Below are 18,267 nucleotides of genomic sequence, written 5' to 3'. Positions count from 1 at the left end.
GAAATATGTTCACACAACTGATGATCTCACATACAAAAATAGATGTTGTCTAGTCAGCTGACAACTTGATGTACAGTAACACAAAGCATCCACCTGCAAAAAAACGACCAGGAAAACAAGTTAATTGTTAAAATATTAGCTATATCCTTCCAACCCACTACGTCGCAATAAACAGCGGTGTTCGTCTGCTCCGCAAAAAAGTAAACCTCCCTCTCAGTCTGGGCTTCAGCGTTCTCCTGAAACATCAGTTTTCACACAACAGAAGGTGATTGAAAAAGAGCCGCAGGCAGGATAAGAAATATTAGCGCTACAAACCAAACAACAATTTGAAACCAAAGCGGGACGAAACCATACAAAAACATCACTACTGTAGGTAGATATCTTTTTCTTTTTTTTTTTTCCTCCAGGAAGCGTATAGTGAACAGAATGAAAAGGAGAGCGGCCTCCGCTAAATGAGCTTCTCACAGTCTGGATGAAGGGGTCAAACTGCATTTGAGTGCACTTAAGGCAGGTAGGCAAATCCAACGCTGTCTGAGTGGGCTCCTCGACTGGCCACTCAGCGGGCGGGTTCAAGGCAGTGTCATCAGCATCAGATCTGACACCGATGCCACTGCAGCTGTCCATGCTCAGCCCTCACTGCTTAACATGGTCTGACAACCATACAGAGAAGGAAAAAGATGGAGGGGAGAAAAAGAGCGAGAAAAAGAGAGAGGATGGTACTGGTGTTACTTCTCAGTGGCCAGCAGGCGGTTGAGGTGTGAAGTGGATAAATCCTCGCTCTTCGTTCACCATGAACATGAAACGTGACAGGTGTGGGTGCTGCCTGTCATTGTCCTCCGCTTCCCCCTCAGTCCGCAGAACGCTCTCACTCCTCTCAAGATATCTTTGTCACACAAGAGAGACAAATAGAGACTTCTGCAACATGGACTGAACTTAAAGCACTTGAAAAAAAAAAAAACAAAAAAAAAAAAAAAAAAAAAACAAAAAACAGGATTGCATCTTGTGCAATACAAATAGAACATCTCATCTGAATACATTCACGTAGGTTTCCATACGCACGGTGCGGATGGGAAATCGTCAGTCTGTCATTGACTGAAGTTCATGTCCCTTGAGATGCCGGTCCAAGAGGAGAGCTGCAAGTCCAACCTTAGAGACCTACGGATTTATGACAGCCCGTCAGCAACACGTATTACAGTGCGCCATTTGATATGATTCACTATTAAGGAGCACTTAACAGTGTTTTGAAAAACATAATGGACATAAGCCTTTGAAAACACTATAATGTAGCAAATTTATCAAAATAAGAATTCATATATATGAAGCCTTTAAAGCAGAGAAGTCACATCCCTGTGAGTAATAACCTTCTGTAGTTGCCTCGTGTTGTGAAAATGACATGAAAAGCAAAATTAAGGGAGTTCAGAGCTTATACTGCACCTGGGATCATGTTGGTTATGACCATGGTTGTCATATTTCACAAAACTGTTGTCTTATTATTCTCAAATGAAAAAACATGCTCACAGACGAGTTGTACAGTCGTGTACAATCAATATCAATTTCTGAACAAAGTTTATCCGTCTCATTGTTCAACAGATAATTTTCTTTTAATAATATCTAAGAGGCCACGCGGAGCAGTGACGGCAGTTGTGCCTCATACTGTAGATTCATCGAGGTTCAGTCCTTCGTTTCTTCCCTTCATGTGCACTGAAATTAAAACACAGAGAGAGAGGGGTCAGCTGAACACACTCCACTGCTTCGTCGGACTCTTTCCATCACTGCTCCTTTAACTCGGTGCACATGGAGGGAAAAAGATGAGGAGTAGAAAGCTCTAACTGAAATATAACTGGAGCCTCCTCATCACTGTGTCTCCTCGTGCTCCTCGCTGATGCACTGCTCCCAGGCGTGTTTCCCCTGGTCCTCCCTGTGGCCGTGAGGGGAGTGGAAGATCCTGCGGGGCAGTGGGATGGGCTGAGGCGGCAGCTCCTCCTCGGGGATGCAGCCCTCTCTCAGGTAGGGTTTGGGCGGCACGGCTGGAGGCTGAGGCCTGCGGTAAGGGATGTGGTGAGGGCCGTGAGTGGGAGCGTGGTGGTGAGGCGGTGGCCCGTGGGAATGGCTGTCCATACCCGGGTGGGCGTGGGCGTGAGGGTGCGGGTGTGGGTGGGTGTGCGGGTGTGAGGCAGGGCTGCGGTAATGGAAGGGGCGGACTGGGTCCACGGAGTCGATTTCTGGTCCGCCGTAGTGGAGGTGCATGTAGGGAGAGGCCAGGTACTCGTCAGGAGGGGACCACAGGTGACTGGGAAGAGGCTCCAAGGCATCGTTCCTGATCGGGCCAGGGTCTGGATACTGACCTCCGTAGTTACTCTCACTCAGGGAGGAAACACCGCTGCTGGCGCTGCCTGACAGAGTGGAGTTACTGCCCCCCAAAGCTGACTGAGGACTGGTGGGGGAGCCAGGAATCGGGTGGAGAGGAGACTGGAGCAAGACAGAGAGACAGTGGGCGTCATGGGTGTGTTTCTCTTGTCAAGGACAGAGTCGAGTGTTGTCACAACAATCTGAATTTCAATACTACTCATGCTGCCTTCACATGCTGACAGAAATATTGGAAATACAAGTCTCACATGAAAGAAGGTAGACAGTCAGCAGCTACTTCATCTTTCAAACATTGAGACACTTACAATGGCTTTGTAATTATGACTTGACTAGTCTACACTCAATCACAGGCGTTTTGCGATGAGTCATTTGACTTGCAATGGTGTATAATTAATAAAATGACTGCAAGTGAATACAATGTGTGGGAGCGACAATATAGGAAAGAGGAGCTTGTTGGACGGCAGGGTTACAGCAACTGAAAATTTCATTTCAGACATTCAAAACGTGCTGTCCAAAACAGCGTCGTATCGACATGATGCATTCGTGTAAATTTAAATAAAGAGGAACAAGAACAAAGAAGGAGAGAGAGCAGGGGGAGTAGGAGGAGTAGAGAAAACTGGGAGGAGAGACTTGGCTTGTAACAGTCTCCATACTTCAGTTCAACCAATTGAACATGAAGAGAGCAAAAACCATAGCACATCATTTTTACATTCCTAAGGTGGCTGAAAAAACATGTTCCGCAAGTGAAATTTCAAACTACTCCCTGCACAAAACTGACTGAGCAACAAATATGCATAATATATATGGAAACCAAGAAGTTGCTAGAAAGCTGTTTGAGTCTGACATTTTATCTTGTACGTCATGAACTCTACACAGAACGATGTTTCTCTGATGGATGTACCTTTCGAAGAGACCGGACAGGCAGGGCGGGGGGAGGGTCGTTGTTCTGGTGATGAAACGCATCACAGTGCATCAGGAAGTGTCCTGCAAACAGAAGTCAAATTCATACAAGTGAGGCCTCATTTCCAAATCCTGTCTAAACTTGACAGGCTCAGTTTCTGCTGCCAGGTGGAGAACATCACTGAGAATCAGCTGAGGTCAAAAGTGATCTCAACACCAAGTAAAAACATCACGGTGAAGGGAAAAGAGAAAGTACCTGGTGGGAAGGACCTGGGTGGGACAGGGGGCATGATCACGCCTCCAGTAGAAGCTGGCATGTAGGACACCTGCTCCCTGTTCTCTCCATCCAGACTCCAGCTGCTGGGAGCATTGGGAAAGACTGGAGGGAGAATATATTAATACGTCAACACACACACTGTGATACACGTCATGTGAGTAACACCCTGCATTTCAACCTGTCCGTGCGTTACCTTTCTCTGGCAGATTCATGTGAGGATCAGCACACGGCTTACAGGGGCTAACTTGCTGAAGTAAGGCACGCTGCATGTGGTTGTTCTGAGAAAAATAAAAATGTTCAGTAAATTATTAGCAGTTTTGGTCTTACAAAAATGACATGCTCGACATATCCCAGTCCCATCCCACCTGTCCATTCTCTGCCACGTTGTAGTACATGGAGTTGTTTGCCCTCTCACGATGAGATGGCAACAGTATCATTACTTCCCGGTTGTGTTTGGCCTTATCAGGCAAGGATGGAGAGCCTGGTCAGAGGAGAGACATGGAAAATGTTGTATTTCTACTTACAACAACCACATTACCCAGTGATTGGTAAAATGCCCATGAAGACACAAGTATAGACAGATCAGAGAGAAATATCAAGGTTGGTGAGGATAATGATGATTTCAGTCTCTGTATCCATCTCCAGTGTGGCTTTCTGTAGCTGCGTTACTTACCTCTGGCACTCGAGGGAGCAGAGTTAATAATCTGAGAAGAGTTGGAGCGGATTGAGCTCAGGCTGGAGGAGGAGGGGCTCGGCTGCAAAACACAATACATTGTAAATATAACAAAAACTATTAAAGCACTGATCTGGAATAGAAACCCCCTTTGTCTATCTCTTATATTTTATCTAGCAGACAGAAAACTAATGATAAAAGTTTATGTGCATTACAACAGCAGCAATAAAAAAGCAGGGTAACGCTTTATTTTACAGGTCCAGTATTTTCCAGCTAATTTCCTGGAAACCCTCTTATAATTTCCACAAATAGCCTACACATTTTCACAGCACTATATACAGTATATGAACATTTTCCACTTAACTGCTCCATAATTTCCTACTTTTTGTCTGAAAAACTTATAAGTGGTTATTTCATAACTGTGGAATTACAACTTTCTGCATGATCGAGCCGCAGCCGATGCCCCCCACGATACCCTGCGTGTAGCACCTTACTTCCCTTTCCCCTAATGAGCCGCTTGTAATACTTTCCTTTATAAGTACCAAATGTCCTAGTAATTCATAGCTAAATAATAGCTCATTTTAAGGAAATTAAGAGGAAAGTTTCCAGAAATTTTGATGGAAAATACAGGACCAGAATAAAGTGTTACCAAAAGCACTTATAGTTACAGTATCAATATTGATAATCACAAAGGAAATCATACAAAAATTAAACCCTCAGTTGCCAGCATTAGGTACACAGTTTGATACCATGCAAAACAAATTCATACCATTTCCACTACGTCTAGGCCAGTGTGTGTTTTCACTTCAAGCCTCACCTGCATGTGTAATGCCTCCTCGGGGTGCTCTCCCATCAGGCCGTCAGTCATTATGACAAGGTTTCCTGCCTCACTGGATGTGTGAGAGGACAGGGAGGAGGACGAGTGACGGATGGAGCCCTGAAGGTTCAGAGGGCTGTAGGACGGAGACAATGTTGGACATTGTAAAAAAAAAAAAAAAAAAAGGAATTTATCTATAGAACTTACGCAGCTACTGTACATTCCAGTTTACAGTAAGTGGTTAGGTTCAAGAGAAGGTTAAGTTGCACTTTACATGAACACTACTTTTACATTGTAGTAAAACTGCTCTAGTCAAGATTTTTAATATAAAATACAACTGTTTTATAAGCCTGTATCACCAGGTGTGGCTATAACTCTGAATGGTATATGCCTTGTTCTTGATATTTGCCCATATGTGATAAATGCAACCTGTCCCATTCGCCTGTCCTGCCTCTTGCCTAATGCAAGCTGAGATATGCATGCAAGTACAAGTTTCAGCCCTAGTAAAAGATTTAACATGTGATCATTCTTTCAAGCTTTAAAATACTTTTCAATGCCAGTTATGGGTCAAAATTAGATATGTTAGGGTTTGGGCTGGGATTACAGATGTGTCCGTGTGAACGACTGACCTGTGTCTGTGTATGAGACGCACACTCTCGGGGCTCATGTGGCTGTGGGAGGACAGGATGCCTCTAGGAGAGTTGACCCCTGGACAGCCTGCGGGGCCGAACCGATCCACGCTTTGCACACCCTGCTGGGACCCAACCATATACTGCTCTGAATAATTAGACTGCTCACACATGCATTGACGCACTGGTACATGAACATACTGCAACCTATTATCACGTCTCAAATTATGGTCTGCAAACAGGGCAACGTTCATGTACACGTCAGCAAGAATAATTTTAGCACAGCTCAAACACAAACATAAAATCCTGAGCCACAAGTGAGAATACTCACATGGTGTAAACCTGTCCTCATCATGTGGAACTGGTCTACAAGCTTTTTGTGCAGGGGGCGCATCTCTGGATGCACCAGCTTCTCGTGAACAGCCAGTCCCACTCCAAGAATATGCACCTAAAATAAGAAGAACGAACAAGTGCTGAAAAGGATATTTACTCCATCATCATATGAGTCTGTTAAACTAGCAGTTCCCCATATGAATATTTCCTTTATTTCACAAACAAATCAGAAATAAAGAATAAAAAAACAAATATACAAGCATAATAGTAGTAATGGGTGAAAATGGGACACCCCAATAAGCTTCTAAAGCTTGTGTGTAGCGGCCCAGTCACTGCATGTACAAAATATAATTTCATCCATAAAATACCTACATCCTAATACCTAAAACCCCAAAAGGAATAACTAAATGGTCCCAAACATCTATCCCAGTCCAAATATCAATTTAGGCAAGATACACAATCAGCAATAAATGGTAGAACAGCAAAAAATAACAGTAGCTCAGTAGAGTAACCAGTTCTTAAGACTCCAGCCTTTCAGGGAAAACAAATTTAAACATATTTTAGTAGCAACTGCTGTTTTAACTTCTTATTAAAAAGCACATAGGGATAGTGACATTTTTACAGTTTCATCAAGCTCATTCCACACCTGTAGATCTCTGCACACCACACTAAAACTTGTGCATTAAAGTTTACGTTTCTTTTCGTGGATAAGATGCTTTTTTCTGGCTTTGTATGTGTGCAAGGGAACGTAAGCAGGAATAAGGTCACAGAGAGTCATTTAGCTTCAATACAACATTATACATAGTACAAGCATTGAGAAAAATATCACCTTCAGTGAGCTTCAAAAAACTAAGTGGAAAAGAGGGTCAGTGGGAGCATTTACTGCAGACCATGATATTATACATATGACTTTTCTGTAGAATCTGTAGTTTCTCAAGATAATTAGGATAAGTATTACATCATACAGTATAATGTTACAGTAATTTATATGAGGCTCAAATAAGGATCCATATAAGGTTTTAACTGCTTCAAGTGGTAGAAAAATGCCTCAGCTTAGAAAATAAACCAACATGATGAACTTCAAAGCCGAGTCTGACCTGCTCCTGCATCAGATCCTTCAGATGTGTGATCCTCTCTGTATCTTCTGGGTGACTGCTGATATAGTCCTTATCAAAGAAGGCCTGGTGTAGAAGAGGATGAGTGAAAGGATGAAGATCAACACACACACACACACACAGATTCATCATTTTTCCCTCCCTCCTCCCTACAACAGTACCTCCTGATATCTGGCAATGCCTCCGTTCACAGCAGCGTCTATGACCCCATTGAGGCACATGCTGAGTGGGTTGATGTTGCCATGATGCTGCCTGTGTTGGTACTGGCTGATCAGAGTCCGCAGCTCCTGGGTCTTATTCTCCACCACATAAATGGCATTCTCCAGAGGGCTCACCTCCACCTGGAAACAAACACACACATTCACCCTAAGCTATCAGGAAACGAGTATAAACAAGTTCACATCGCCTATAAACAAGTTCACATTAAGTCTGAAATACTGCCTCAGAAGCATGGCTACCATGGTAACCTCACATCGGTTGTAAGAGAGCTTGAGAAAACTGTCTGGCATTCCTCAAGAGGAAGTTTGTGCAATTTAAGACAGCAGAATGAATGTTTGAGCTGCTCACCACTTCTCTCCTTTCCACCTCCGCCCAGCGGGAGATCCCAGGGAGAGGACGGGAGAGGATCAGGGTTGTCCTCTCAATCCACAGACTCTGTAAAGAACATCCAGAGAACAGAGGTTACGCTGCCTATTGTCAATCACATCTGGCAACATCATGAAGGTCTAGTGAAGAACTGACTGTAATAATAGACAAATAAGCTGGCTGGAGGAGGAAATACCTCACAACTGTCTTTGAGTGGAGCATGTAGGTCAGTTCAGTGAAGAGTAAAAGTCCACATTCAGGTTAGTGTGTCAGAGGAAACTACTGTATCATGTCTGGTCCAAGTCTCTAAAGTCCCGCTGGTTGCAGTGTTTTTTTTGTTTTGTTTTTAGCACTGTCAGCTGTATTCACACTAGATATGGGAGGGTGAGTACAACTGAACCATTTCAGTCAGTTAATCAACACGATAAGAATCATCAACAATTCTGATAATTGTTTTATCATTAAAGTCATTTTAAAAAGAAAAAAATACAGTTTTCAGCTTTTCAGTTTTACAATGTAAAGTGAATCACTGGGTTTGAGGACGTTGGTCGGACAAAACAGGTTGTTTTGAAAATTGTGAATGGCATTTTTTTTTAAACTAATGTTTAGATTTTTTAAGATTAAATTAACAGTTTCCTTGGATTACATCATTTTGCAGTGTTTATGACTAATGCACCTGCAGTTCACTCAGACAGGAGCACTGCAAGTTACAAAGGCTGCTAAACAAGTGAGTCATACTTGGATGACTCTAATATCACAATCACATTTTTCAGTTTAATACAACTTAGTAGCTACAGAGGATTTAACAGACCAAGGTAAAATGTCCCAAAATTCATTGCAGCGTATGTGATTGACATCACATTATTTATGTTGCTAGGCAAATGTCAATCAAATCTGATCAAACCACACCCGCACAGTCCCGATGAAGCAGTTTTTTGTGTTAAACTCTTAAGTAATGCCTAAGGATGTTATTAGTCATCAGTTTTAAAAGTTAGAGAAATACTTCAGATTTATTGAATGCAAGTTTAAAGGCATCACTGCTCAAAAGCTTTAGTTCATCCACATTGGCCACCAGGGGGTGTTACATGCACTTACATCACCTTAACGGTCAGATAAATGTAGAGAAAATTTAAAAAAAATAATAAAACTGTATGAATCATCTGCAGTTTCCACGGAGTTTGATCTATGTCGTGTCTTTTACTAGTGTTACATCTGAATTCAGCTGTGAGGCGGAGATGGACAGAGCGGCACTGCTGGCTCACCGTACCCTGAACTCATTCTCGCGGTCCTTTGGCCCCTTGTGGAAAGGCCTGTCATAGTGGAAACGGCTGACATTGTTTATGCGGTAGAAGCTCTTGATCCTCTCAGGCACACGCTCCAGCTGAGGCACATCAGAGATGTCTGACACTGGAGTCACCGCATAGATCTGCAGATCTAGAGACCAAGTGTCAAGGAGGTGACAGAGACATGCCCGCTCACAGAGGAGGAAGAGCAGGAGGGATATTCAGAGGAAACACTTACAGTCCCACTGTATGATTTTGGATGTCAACCTCAACATTATGTTCAGACAGCTCATCTGATCCGTGATCACCTCTAATACATACGCAACCATTATTGGTGTTTACTGCAACGCTGAAACTATTAGTTGAATAATCAATTGAAAGGCAATTAATAACAGAAAATCAAATAATCATTCAAATAAAATATTTGCTGGCTCTCGAATGAGGGTTAGCTCTTTTCTGCTGCTGACTATTGTTCAAACAGACCAACAGTCTTAACAGCATAGACAAAATGAATAAACTACACATTCATTTATAATAAATTAAAACAAAAACAATAGCCAAAGTAAAACTAATAGGATACACTGAGCGTCGCTCTGCAGGATGGTGTCGTCAGGTTGGTTGGGATGCTGCATGGCGATTGCTTGTGGGAACTCCCCCAGCATCCTTTGCTGGAAGTCCTCGAGCCGTTCATAGTCATAACCACGACAGACAAACTCCTTATTCTGCGCAGAAGGGAAGATAACAGGTGGATGTACACATGGCTGACACTGACAGGCAAAACTGGCAGCTGACATCTTGGAGCAGATCATGCTGATGACTGTTTTCAGTCTCGATAGTGTTTGCCTCTGAACGGGAAAGAAAGTATTCCACCGCAGTAGAGCACAGTAAGAAAATATTCTGCCAATAGATTACTTATTTGAACAATGAAATGACCTGCATGCTGTGATGTGAGTATACGTGGGGGAATGTAAGGTCTCAGGTGGCCCTGAGGGCTCAATACACTGCAACAGGGGAAAAAAAAAAAAAAAAAAAAAAATCTTCAAATGAAGAAAACAATTTGACAACACATTCAGGGCATGTTTTAAAAAAAATGTATATGGAAAACAAAATCAAATAAATAAATAAAACTAATAAACTACAAATAAATAAAATACAACCAAAATACAGAACATAAATACAATACAATTAAATTCACTTAATAGAAAAAGGGATGTATTTCAAACACTGATTGTATGATTCAGATATTCTGTACTGTTGGCTTGTAGTCAGTAAAAGGCTCACGCTAGGTTGACAGCAAATATCTGAAATAACAGATTACTCAGGCAATCAGAATGTTAAATTTGCTGATTTAACAACCCCACTGACACTGATAATCAAATTCACTAACTTTATGACAAAAACAAACCATGGCAACAAATAACACAGATGTGTCCCGGTGTGTTCATGTATAACTGTCCCCTGGAAACCTGTTTTCTACTGTGTTCTGTACGACTTGCAGCATTTGTCGTGTTTACTGTTTTTAAACCGTGTTGCTGTATTTGGCGGTTTTCTCATTTTGCAGCACTTTTTTCTTTTTTTATCTAAATGCTGTGCATGTGCTGTCACATTGGGGGAAGATGTTTTCTCCATTTGCTAGTGTTTTCTTAAGCTGCAGTGTGCTGAGCTTTCAGTCAGGAGCGTAAAGGTCTGAGGAGTTCTGCCAAACAGGAAGGTGCTAATATCTGGAGAGTTCTGTGGGTAATAAATAGCAGTTTGTAGTCTGACCTGGAAGAAACAGGAAGCCAATGAAGAGAGGACAGATTTGGTTTTGTGTGTTCAAATCTTTGGCTTCTAGTAAAAATTTTAGCAGTTGTATTTTGGACCAGTTAGAATTTTCTAATGCTACAGAGTGTAAAAACCTGTGGTACCGTCCAGATGAGATGAATGTATGTTAGAAACAGAGGTGGAGGAAAGCTGATGTGTGTGTGTGTGTGTGTGAGGAGTCCAAGGAGATTCTTCTCTCACTCTTCTGCTCTGGATTCTTTTATTATTGCTTAAGTACAAGTCACACTGGCTGTTTTACTAGTAACAGCACTACAACTGGATCCCCAACTGCATGATTCTTTTGTTTTCTATTCAGTCCTGCTGAATAATATGACAAATCTCCTGCTGCTTTATTGAAATAATAAGGCAGAATAAATCACCAGTTTCACATTTAGGCCCATTTTTTTCCTAAATTAAATGAGATATTGTGACAGTGTAGTGGACACATTTCCTTATATCCTAAGATGATGAAGTGTTTCTCCTCAGGTCTCAGGAGCTGTGGGTGAATATTTATGCAGGGGCTGATGGATCTCAGTGGTTAAATTTTACAGATAAAGTTCTGTTATGCTGTGATGAGATTCATGATACATATTCATGATGATGCCAGGATGGCTGGCAGAGAGACAGCAGTAGCTCGGTTAATCTTTATGCCAGTACATACCAGTGGACCCTTTAGAAACAAGCTAAACTTGTTCGGCTTATTACCATGTATATAAACAGAGGTGATTCAGAACTGCACTATGCTGCTAGGAATTGATTTGGATTTACTGTTACATATTTAGTCTCTTCTTTATCTTTAACATCAATTTCCCATCCAGGCTTTCTGTCCTGCACAAGCTACTGTAGCCGACATCGTCTCCTGCTGAAGCATGAAGGAGCAGCGAGCTGGCTGCATCAGCAGAATCATAACTGTGTCAGAACAGACAAGAGGAAACCAGATTTAGTAAGTCTTACCCTGAGGAAGAAAGGAAACTTCCTGCCATAGAAACCCATTCGGAAAAACTCGGGTTCAATCCTCTGCTGTTCAATGATGTTGTCGTAGTACGCCGCCTCCATTTTCTGCCACAATGACACACACACACATACAGAGGAGTCATGACGAGTAATGATTTAATCACACACATTACTGAATCCTCTGCATTTCCTGATGAGCGTGGGTGCCCACAGGTAATTAGGACATTGTGTTTGGCGTTCTGCAGACTTCGCACCACATAACAGAGGATGACAATGACGGAGGGAGCCAAAAATGTAACCTTCCAGCATCACAGAGAATGCTTGTTTGATAATAACAGCAGAGAGAGGAGGCATGCATGACTTCACTCACCCGTATCCAGCTGAGGCTCTGATAATCATATAAAGTCTCATACTGGAAAGCGAGCTCCCGGCAGAGAGAGATTCCATATTCCCAGCACTGCAAAATATAATTGAGATGAAGGATGAATGGGAGAAAACATTACAGCCTCGTTTATCCTTTACAAACAAGAGATAAAAATGACAACGTCTGGAAACTTGGGAAACCGGCATTAAATCGTCATTTTAGGACTGAGCAAATTTAGATTTCTATATACACATTTACTGTAGAAAGAATAACAGAGGGTTAGCAAATCATACAGCAGCATAGTAACCATGAAAAGAAAATATTTGACTCGAGTCACTGTCATTTGAAAGTAGAGAGAGAGAAAAAAAAAAAAAAAAAAAAAAAAAAAAATTTTATATTCCAAAGGTGAGCACTGAGCAGGAATATCACATTTAGAATTCAAGACACCTTCAATATGTGTCACAGCAAAATGGTTGTATGTGCAGTAACATGCATCTATATTTACTGTATATTATAATAGTGCAATTTAAAAAAAAAAAAAAAAAAAAAAAAAAAAAACACCAACTAACTTCAAAAACAACTTGCAGGTAGAATCTTACTCTATTTGACTTGGAAATGATTCAAAAGGTTCATGTATGACATGATACGGCAGAAACTCAAATTGAAGCCATTGTCCCTCGTGTTCTTTGAGATGGACGTGAATTCTGCCTTACAAGAAGGAATCCAGATGTCTTTGAAGTTTATTAAGATTGTTTTGTTTATTTTGAAGAAAAAAAAAATAATAATAATTTTTCAATCACCCATTAATTCAGATCAGAAACCTGCAAGTTTGTCTTTAAGAGCATTTAGATTTGTATTTGTCCTGGATGAGCTTTGACATTTGTATTAGCGAGGGATTCCACACATCCAGACAGACTGCCTTTGTTGTTTTTAAAAAAAAAAAAAAAGTCATAAAAACAAGAGATGATAAACAGTTAATGAAGGAGGTCACTTTTATTTCCTCCTCAGCTGCTCCCAGAGGCCACAGGGCATTGTCCTCTCTAAAGTACAGACACCAGTCAACTAATTTAATTTTGTGAATGAGCACCAGAAAGGGAGCAGTGACTCGGGGAAGCAAATCACATTTGAGCCACCTGATCCTTACTGAGCAGTAACACTAACACAAATTGCTACATGTTGGTATTCATATGATGATATTTAATGTTTGCCTCAGAACAGGAAGCTCTTGACGTAGGATATATACCAGAGCGATGACAATAAAATGTAAGTTTTGATAAACTGCAGTCGTGGTTGTGCTCTCAACCTTGTGGAAAGGATGCTGCTGTACTTTACTTGAGTTTTATTTTATGCTGCTTCATACGTCTACTTGATTACATTTATCCGGCTATAGTTACATTGACCTTACATATAAAACGTGAAGTATTGTAAAGTATGATGCACTGATTTAACTACTCGGTTACAACGGTATATAAAGTAATTAAAATTACATTCAAGTGCTACAAAAACATGAATCTATAGCCTTTATCATTAATAACCATCAAATAACAGAATATATATAGTAAAACATTCTCCTTGGCTTTTTACATAAGACTTGTACAACTTACATTTTACAGTACCTTACTACCAATACTGTTGTACTTTTACTCAAAAGACATGGATTTTTTCTTCTTTACTTGTATGAGTATTTTTACACTGGTATTGTTATTAAAGGATTTGAGAACTTCCTCCACCACTGTGTTAATCTAGTTCAATAGTAAATGAAGCATCATAAAGCGATCAGCCACTGGAGACTGGTAGAAAATGTGTAAGGAGAAAAAAACTTTGAGAAAGGTTATAAATAAATCAGATTGTGTCTCTCTCCCAGTGTTAATGAGGGTAAAATTGAATTATGCTCGGGATGTGAACAAACAGCTACTGGAACATTGTTGAAAAAAAATGTATAAAACTTATGTAACTTTCATTTATCTAAGATGATTTAGTTCTTGGTGTGTATGGTCCAGCACAAAAATACTAATATTGTCCCATCATTATAATGCTAACATTATAATGATCACATTTTACTAAGTGAGGTTCAGCTGTAGTGAGGCCAAAGGCTGTTGAGTGTCAGAAATGATAGGCCTTTAACGTTTCCCTGAAACACTGGCTTGAAATCAGTGAAAACAGGAGCAGGGGATAAAGCTATAAAACATTCACTTGCCTTGCCCTTGTTAAAGTAGTGGAGGATTTTACGACTCAGGTTCTCCTTGCGTTGCCACTCGCTCTGACAGGGATAGTGGAGGAAATCCCTCAGGGGCCGGTCCTCCCACTGCAGCAACTCCCAGTACAACAGCAGGGTGAACGCTGCCTCTGTAGCAGAGGTCAGAAGAGGTCGACACGATGAAAGCGTGTCATCGTGATTATCTGCTATCTAGTAAAGCAGTTTGCACAGTCTGGCCACAGTGATGAAGTGATAACCTTCCAGACATTTTGGGTCCAGTTTTTGTGAACAGATGGCGAGCGGCACAGAGCGCAGTCAGTGGTACAAAGCATAAGTTGCCCAAAGCAAAGCGAGTATGTTTTGGTGTATCGGTGGCCAGAGGTGCAAAGAGCACCTGCACAGTTGAAATATACCATCTACTCTCATTTCCTGTTCCAGCTTTTCTCTAATCTTCAAATGAAAATGCATTTTGTCACAACTTTCACACAGAACTCAAAAGTATTCAGGTGTGAATATTCAGGGCATCACAGGGACGGTGTGGACAGACGGAGAGGGAGAGGAGGCTGCTCATACAGAAGACAAAGCATGTAAAAGTATACTGTATCTTCAGCCCTCACTAGGTGTGTAGGTTGAAGACAGGGGATTGCGCCTTTGAGGAAATGATTAATTGATCAGCCAATCGACAGAAAAAAAAATTCTCTCAGTTGTGAGGTTTTGCTGTTCTTTTGCTTCAGAGATAAATAATTAAATATCTTTGGGTTTTGTGGAGCTAATCAGACAAAATGAGCAACATGAAGACATCATCTTGGGTTTCAGAAATTTTGATAGTACTTTTAAAAAAAATAAATAAGTTTTAAAGACAAATGATTGATCAATTAATTGACAAAAAGGCTGATTGATAAAAAATGAATACAATCATGAGCTGCAGCCCTAAAATAAACCGTAGGACAACATGAATCCATTACATTCAGAGTATAGAGTAAACACTAAAATGCAATGTAATTATCTTGCCAGCCTGTTTGTTGTACATAAGTGATAGATAAGGTTGCATTCAATTAGTCGTATTTGTCACATTTACATGCCAGCAATAAAGCCCCCACTGCCAACGACGTGAGTAAAGCAAGAACACTTACACTATTTACACGATTACATAAACTGACATTTCCTGTTTACATGATTTAAAGTGGCATTACCAGACTTAAGTAAAATTTACTATAACCCCCCCTCCAAATATTAGCCTGCACGTCTGTTGCCCTCAGACTCTCTTCTTCTCTTCTATCTTGTTTGATTTCGAGCAAGCCTGATACTCAACCAATACACGTTAAACGTCAATATGACAACTTTGTCTATTTAATTTGTTTTTTTATTGGCTCTCTACATGACACACGCATGAGTGATGATCAGATCTTCAAGTGCTTAAAATGTATGTAAATATCAACTGGATTATGTGAACTGGGGAGATTTTATTGTTGAGCATTACTCCGGTGGCTCCGGCAGTGCTACACCTGTGCGTTACGTCAATGTTACGTTACCCTATGAGTGAGAGAGAGGAGTGACCAAAAAAATGAGTGTGTGTCTCTGGAAGTTCAATTTACCAACATTTAGAGCAGCAGGATCAGAAACTGAACTAAACGATGTGTTCTGTCTGTTGGTCGGTCTCTCCGGAGTGTGTGTGCGCTCGCGTGTTGCAAGCGTTGGTTATATACGTTAAACTGTGGCAGGCAAACACAATTTAGTATTAATCTATTACTACAAATAAGTAACTACATTAATTAGGAAAACAAGTCAAATATCCTCTTGACATTCGTCAAGATATCAGACCTGGTATTAACATCCTTTTTGGGTGATCCAATCACAAGTCGTCAGTTCACACCTGGCTTCTCCACATGCGTCTCGATTGATCTGTTGTGATTGGATCTCATTTCCCCCTTTTACACGCAAATAAACAAGTATACTTGTTTTTAGCCAATTGACAGATTGCCACAAGTCGACATGCACTGAAGTCTCGGCTCTACACTTGCCCCTCCCTCTTTGCCCATTTTTGGATTAGTCTGGAGTTAGGGGCGGAGTCAGACAATCTGGCGACAGCAGAGCAGCCCACTTCAAAATCGCTGGTCAGAAACCTATGGGTGACGTCACGCAGGCTACATCCATCTTTATTTACAATTTGTGGTGTGTGTGAGAGCGAGCGAGAGAGCGAGCGAGTTGGGCACGGGAGGGGTTATTTGGTTATAAAGCAATCTGATCACAAGTGGTCAATCGAGACGCATGTGGAGAAGCATTTTAAAGTCAGGTGTGAACTGACGTTAGAGCTGTCCACTTGTGATCCGATCACTGAAGGCGCATGTTAATACTAGTGCTGACTGATTAAGTTTATTTTCATTGTCATCGCGATATGAACATGTGCAATAAACACATCGGAAAAGACTGATGCATGACTTCGAAAAAATTATTTTATTTACGCACGCCGTGCATGCAGGGTTTTCAGGTCGCAGCACCGGAGCCAAATGAAACGGAATTTAAAAAAAAAAAAAAATTAAAAAAAAAAAAACTGCCGCATTTTGGTGTCAGACCGCAGCCTCACAACATACACACACAGCAGACAGCATAGAGGCGGCGGTGACCAATGAGGAGTGAACTTTTTACTGGCGCTGACAACAACTACAGTCATAGCTCTGAGTGTCATCACAACCTTTGCGAGTAAAAATGCAATTATCGTCAATCAATTATCATTCCTACTCCGTATTATCAATCCTACACCTTACACCTCTCTCAAATTGACTGGAGCCTCACGATTTTCCGTTCTAAAGTTTGATCAAACTGAAGTCTGCGCCAAGCAAAACAGGCAGGTCGTTTCACAGAGAAATATAGTCCGACCACACCTCAAGAAGACATCCAATCAGCTAAAATAGAAGAAAGCAGTGCCAGCCTAAACTTTAGCTACTTACGGTCTAGCTTTGTCAGACTTCAAAACCTGTGTTCACCCAAGAAAAATACCACTTTGACAGCAAAAAGTCCCCACCATAATCCACGTTACGCCACAAAGAAATGAACTCAGTATCTCTGCTACCTGTGAAGTCCTCTGCTTGAAGGTGCAGGTCACACAGCTTGTGGATGTAACGGATGTACATGTCCTCCTTGTTCACCTCTGATTTGTAGAAGTTCTGGGGTTGAATTAAAAAAGATTAAAAAGACTGGTTAAAATTTTTATCCCATATGTGGAAATATTCTGAGAAGTGTTTCTAAAATCCAGACACGCTCATGAATGTCTCACCATGAGATTGACGGAACCACCGATTTTCTTGTTCTCCACCTCATCACCTTTCATGCAGTCCCTAAACATAATAAAAAAATAAAAAGTTGTTTTTCCTCACTGCTTTTCATTGCATAAATAGTGTTATTATGTGCACCGTAATCTCAGTATACCTGTAATCCAGTAGTCGCTCAACAAGTCTCGTGACTGATGTGACAAATGAGATCCCCGTCTCTCTCCAGGTCTCCTGCTCGATCTTCTCAAGCAGGCTGCACAGAGAATACAGTAAGATGCTCTTATTAAAGATAATCAGCAAAAGGAGGAAATGGACATTAATCAAAATGCCTTTTGGCCTTGGCCATGAAGGCATCACACCTCACCTTGGATAAGGACCAAACAGCTGGGTCCTGGGGTGTGACAGCCAAACACAGAGAAGTATGTTAGAAGGAAATAGTATGAGAGCAGCATTATCCTGAGGATCACCCACAGGTTTTCTAAACACAGGTTTGATGCTTACAAAAGGCTGAAGAGCTCTCTGTGATTATCATCGCCTTTTCCGTCTGACACCATGCTGTCCAGCTTATCCATCAGCTCTGCCTCCACCTACACACATACGCAAACACATTCAGCCAAAAGATGGGGTATGTTACAGTATGTGACAAAAAGCTGTCCGTTTTTAACCACCGCAGCGCACAATCTGCATCTCATAACATAATG

General features: G+C 41.2%; 1 protein-coding gene across 1 annotated transcript in view; it reads right to left on the bottom strand.

Moving 5' to 3' along the window:
* Positions 1-1,028: 1,028 nt before the first annotated feature.
* The window catches only part of LOC111217283 (dedicator of cytokinesis protein 3-like), a 46,464-nt gene continuing 29,225 nt past the window's right edge, over positions 1,029-18,267 (bottom strand). Inside the window, exons 33-54 of the mRNA XM_022739066.1 lie at positions 18,068-18,153; positions 17,931-17,957; positions 17,724-17,819; positions 17,572-17,632; positions 17,368-17,461; positions 14,298-14,446; positions 12,107-12,193; positions 11,737-11,841; positions 9,560-9,701; positions 8,964-9,130; positions 7,679-7,765; positions 7,273-7,452; positions 7,094-7,177; positions 5,995-6,111; positions 5,664-5,806; positions 5,035-5,170; positions 4,218-4,299; positions 3,910-4,025; positions 3,738-3,822; positions 3,524-3,646; positions 3,269-3,351; positions 1,029-2,469 (exon numbers count right to left, since the gene is read on the bottom strand). Coding sequence (XP_022594787.1) covers positions 1,855-2,469; positions 3,269-3,351; positions 3,524-3,646; positions 3,738-3,822; positions 3,910-4,025; positions 4,218-4,299; positions 5,035-5,170; positions 5,664-5,806; positions 5,995-6,111; positions 7,094-7,177; positions 7,273-7,452; positions 7,679-7,765; positions 8,964-9,130; positions 9,560-9,701; positions 11,737-11,841; positions 12,107-12,193; positions 14,298-14,446; positions 17,368-17,461; positions 17,572-17,632; positions 17,724-17,819; positions 17,931-17,957; positions 18,068-18,153 — 2,865 coding nt within the window. The 3' untranslated portion in view covers positions 1,029-1,854. The remainder of the gene's footprint in view (positions 2,470-3,268; positions 3,352-3,523; positions 3,647-3,737; positions 3,823-3,909; positions 4,026-4,217; positions 4,300-5,034; positions 5,171-5,663; positions 5,807-5,994; positions 6,112-7,093; positions 7,178-7,272; positions 7,453-7,678; positions 7,766-8,963; positions 9,131-9,559; positions 9,702-11,736; positions 11,842-12,106; positions 12,194-14,297; positions 14,447-17,367; positions 17,462-17,571; positions 17,633-17,723; positions 17,820-17,930; positions 17,958-18,067; positions 18,154-18,267) is intronic.

The sequence above is a fragment of the Seriola dumerili genome, unplaced genomic scaffold, assembly GCF_002260705.1.
Source record: "Seriola dumerili isolate Sdu_G_001 unplaced genomic scaffold, Sdu_1.0 BDQW01000043.1, whole genome shotgun sequence".
Classification (NCBI taxonomy): domain Eukaryota; kingdom Metazoa; phylum Chordata; class Actinopteri; order Carangiformes; family Carangidae; genus Seriola; species Seriola dumerili.
The sequence above is the reverse complement of the archived record's forward strand: the minus strand, read 5'-3'. Positions and strand labels throughout refer to the sequence as shown.